This window comes from Clupea harengus, chromosome 14 (genome assembly GCF_900700415.2).
Source record: "Clupea harengus chromosome 14, Ch_v2.0.2, whole genome shotgun sequence".
In the NCBI taxonomy this organism is placed as follows: domain Eukaryota; kingdom Metazoa; phylum Chordata; class Actinopteri; order Clupeiformes; family Clupeidae; genus Clupea; species Clupea harengus.
The window spans coordinates 18,213,451-18,217,759 of NC_045165.1; the positions used below are offsets into that span (position 1 = coordinate 18,213,451).

Sequence of the window (4,309 nt, forward strand, 5' to 3'; positions counted from 1 at the left end):
GTTTTGCGAGCGGTGTGGAGGATGTCTCAGTGGCCCTCCTCCACGGGGAGGAGTGCATTAGAATGTAATTAGATCCGCGTGGCACTTCCATTGGAGCGGGGGGCATCGGCTCGGAACGCCGATGCGTGATTTTCCAGTTGCTGCCTGCTTAATGTTGTTTTAATTCTCCCCCCTGTTGCTCCCAAATTTCCCTCACATCTGCCATGTTTGCACGCTCAGTCTGCTGCTCTGCGCCCTAATAGAGAAATCACAGCGAGAGAGAGAATTGGGGGGGGGGGGGGGAGTGGCGCAAACATACACCCCCCACCCCCCCACTTCCATCATCACTTCCATGTCTTCCATCAGTCCCCCTTGTGTTTCTCACACACATACGTTTCTGTGCATATTTGCTCATCTGATCTTCCTCACAACTGCAAGAGAAGTGTTTTTCTCATCAGAACTTTTTCCTTCCATGGCCTTCAGTTTTGTTATCGTGGCCGTTTGAGGAAGTCTCCGCTCCGTGCGTGCGCCTGCTCCTCGTCGGGCAGGCCGCGCTTATCTGTTTGCATGATACTGTTTTGACATTACTTGCCTGGCGGCAGCGAAAGTCACTGAACGGGAGGTAATAAATTCCACTTGAGCGAAATGGCTTTCTGCTCTTTTATCTCTTTAAGTTGGAGAGAAAGGCGAGGCTTGTCCTTAGCTCCGTAATATCTTCCATGCCTTCTATCGACACGATTCAATTTGCAGCGCTGCAGCGTTCTGTAGTCTTTACCCTGCCAATGCCTCTCCACCGCATGACTCATCCACCCATGCCATCAGTGAGAGGGCAGACAGAGGAAGTCTGCAAAGCAATTGTGATTGTGTGTGTGTGTGTGTGTGTGTGTGTGTGTGTGTGTGTGTGTGTGTGTGTGTGTGTGTGTGTGTGTGTTTGTGTGTCTCTGTGAATATGTGCATGATAGATATGGACAGCAGAGCTGGGCGATATGGCAAAAAATATATTCACAATATTTTAGTTTTTCCATATTGATGACATCAGTATTTATCTTTCATTTGATAATGCCTTAGCCTTGTGCCGACGGACATGAGGAAATCATTTACCAATCCCACGAACAGTGTGTCAGAGTGTCATATTGCTTCAATAATAAACAGATTTGCAGACAGTTCTGCCAAAGAGGGCCCAATGCTTGTTTACCGGTCAAGGTCGTCATTCAGTACATCCATGGGTGGAGTTTGAAATAACTAAATCTCTAAAATGGGAATAGCAAAGCTTTTTGTTTTCTTTTAGGTTTGGTAGTGTTGTATGAAAGTGCAGTGGTGTATGCATTATGCTTCGAGATGGGGAGAAAAATTAGTTTTAAATGAAGATTTCTCTATATTGCGTCAAAATACTTTATTCATTTAGAATCAGAATAGTTTTTTTTGTAAGTTTACACATACAAGGAATTTTCTTTGGCATTTTGGTGCATTCTTTGTGTATACATCTTTCAGGTGTGGTAGGGTATTATATAAAAGTGTAAGTGTAGTTTAATAAGTAAAGCTGAGAACAGCAGTGGACAAAAGAAGTGTTGGATAACTTGACGCCGATCCTTTTCAGGTGAAAAAATCTGTTTCCCAACTTGGTTAACACAGACCGACGGCATATTTTGCAGACGGTCTTTTCGCTTTTTAGATATCCAAACCACTTCCATGTAATTGACCTTTACTTTTACCGTCACTTTTGCTCCCCTCGCCGGCTCCACTCATTTTTTCCCTCTTTTCCAAAGCTTTCTTCACCGCTGGTAGCTAAAACGGTAGGAAATGGGCATGTACTTTGACGTGCAAGCCAAAAACTGCAGACTTACAGACGTTTCTTTCTGCTGTTGGATTTCACCATATTGCGTAAAAATATCCAAAGCTTATCATCATTATGAATTTGATCGCGATCCCATTTCGTTTTATTTCCCAAGATTGATTTATCGCAAAGCCCGAACAGATATTGTATATGAATATTGCATAGCTTCATAGTATAGCACTATGATCAGTGTCCTTGTTTAGAGCTGAAGGTTTCTGATTCAAGTACTTTCATGCATATTTCAGAATGCCTATTCCTTTCCTTCCAAAAGGACAAAAAACCCTCTGAGGCGCAGATCAATTCTACACGAGCAAGCGCTGTTGATTCAGCTCGGAGTGTGTTGTGTGACTCTGCTGATTGCCTGCGTTGGTGTGTGTGTGAGGAGTAGCGGGGGGCTGCCTCTCAATGTTAGGATGTGCTCTGGGGCTGTAGGCTCTTTATCTCCGCTGAACGTCGGGGTCCTGTTCGTCCTGTCGGGATTTATTTTCCGTTACTGACCGGCGGACTATATCCCTTATCCCTTACTAAAAGTCACCGGAAAACGGAAAACAGAAAACTCTCTCTCTCTTTTCCCCAATCTCATTTCAGTCTCACACCCACCACATTTTGGAGGAACCCACATCACACACACACACACACACACACACACACACACACACACACACACACACACACACATACACACACACACACACACACACTATAGACAATCCAAGGCTGACCTTCCTGTTTTATGTGGTTGCCTATGAAGATTTTGCTGTTGTGGTTGAGAGAGACATTACAGTTGTCTTCATTGTGCATATTCCACAATATTCTGGCAACTTTAGGGAAACATCTTATCTAAGCATTAAAAGTCAGGCATGGCCTCATTCTTAACAATGAATGAACACTGATGCAGGCAACTGGATATAGCCCTTTCCTTTGATGCTGAGATGATAAAAGGGTCCAGCTGTTCCTGTAGATGCCATGTTTTATTGGAATTGACAACTGTAATGTTCAGTCTTTGAGTGGCTGACAGTTACAGAAAAGCTGTCATATTTAGGTTAAGACGTTTCAGAACAGACCAGCTCCAACTGGGTTTTGCCTTGACTCTGGATTTCATATGGAGTGCATAGATAAAAACCAAATTCAATGAGCGGCTGAAAACTAGATCATGATGTGTAAGCTGTAAAATAACTGGTGTTTATTCATAAGATCTTTATGTTTCTAATACCCGCTACTGTACTGATCTTCTCTCCACCAGACATGTGGACAAGGACGCGGACGGCTTTGTGAGCTTCAAGGACTTTGAAAATGTCATCAGCTACGGGCAGGCGAACAGCTGAGGCGTTCCGGGCCTCCCTCTGAGCCAGCTGTGGCGGCAGCGGCCATCACGCCACAACGGCCACCGCCAGCAACTAGGGGGAAAGCTCTGATGTCTCCATCCCTGTAACCTGTCTGTTGTTGATCTATTGTCCCGCCGGGTGCTGGTAGCAGCTATCCCCTCTACAGGTAAGCTCTGCAGCTTTGTCCCAAACTTCTGCCGGGGGGGCGGGGCGGGGGTCTGCCTGGCCGCCCTCATGCCGCGGACACGGACGGGAGTAATCTAAGTGTCCTGATTGCTCAGACTCTTAAACGCGACGATGAGTTTTGATGTGTTTATCGATCCCGGCGCCCCCGGACTCCTGGAATGTAATGGAGACACTTGCATTGCTATTGTGCAGCCCCCGTCGCAAACTGTATTAAGGCCAGACGCAATCTGGCCTCATCTAATTCCGAAGCCCCAAAAAAAAAAAAAAGAGGCAGTGTTCTCAGACCTCGTCTGCTCTGTGATGTATTTCAGGTTGTTTTCCCAGGAGCACTCTGCCCGTATATACGGGGGGGACCTTTGTGTGCCTGCTGGTCGCCACTTCAAACCCATTAAGCGGCACGGTGAAGCCTGATGTCTTTTAATCCCCAGGACTAAATCCACTTCCGCAGGAGAAATGAACTGGCAGCTCACTGCAACAGAAAAAATTGAATGTGAACAATAGTAATCAGATTAAGCCTTTTAATCAGTTTCTTTAGGTGAAAAAACAGGCAGGTATGGATGCATACTGAACAGCCCGTGAAACTTGGAATTCTGGAGGATTCTCTGTGGTTTCTTCTTGTTACACACGATTACGGAACAGTAAATACTTGTTTGTGTTTTGAGAGATTTGCTGCACTCCCGTCGGAATAAAGATTAATGTTTTTGTAATCAGTCTTGAGTCCTCATCTGAATGACGCACGCATACACACACAAACACATACACAAAAACAGCACACACTCCTTTCACACATACACACACACACACAAGCACACACACATGCACACACTCACACACACACACACACACACACACACACACACACACACACACACACACAAGCACACACACACACACAAGCACACACACATGCACACACTCACACACACACACACACACACTTATGCGTGCCTTTCAGCCGCAAATCCATCAGGAGGCTCAGGGGGCT

General features: G+C 45.6%; 1 protein-coding gene across 2 annotated transcripts in view; it reads left to right on the plus strand.

Annotated features, from left to right (window-relative positions):
- The window catches only part of efcab11 (EF-hand calcium binding domain 11), a 57,909-nt gene extending 53,845 nt beyond the window's left edge, over positions 1-4,064 (plus strand). Inside the window, exons 6-7 of one of the 2 annotated variants that reach the window (XR_004165161.2) lie at positions 3,057-3,304; positions 3,636-4,064. Coding sequence is in view for 1 of the 2 variants with exons in the window: in XM_031580849.2 (XP_031436709.1) it covers positions 3,057-3,138 (82 nt within the window). In the remaining variant the exon portion in view is untranslated. Of the gene's footprint in view, positions 1-3,056; positions 3,595-3,635 lie in introns of those variants that run through there. The other variant, XM_031580849.2, reaches the window with a different exon arrangement.
- Positions 4,065-4,309: the final 245 nt, after the last annotated feature.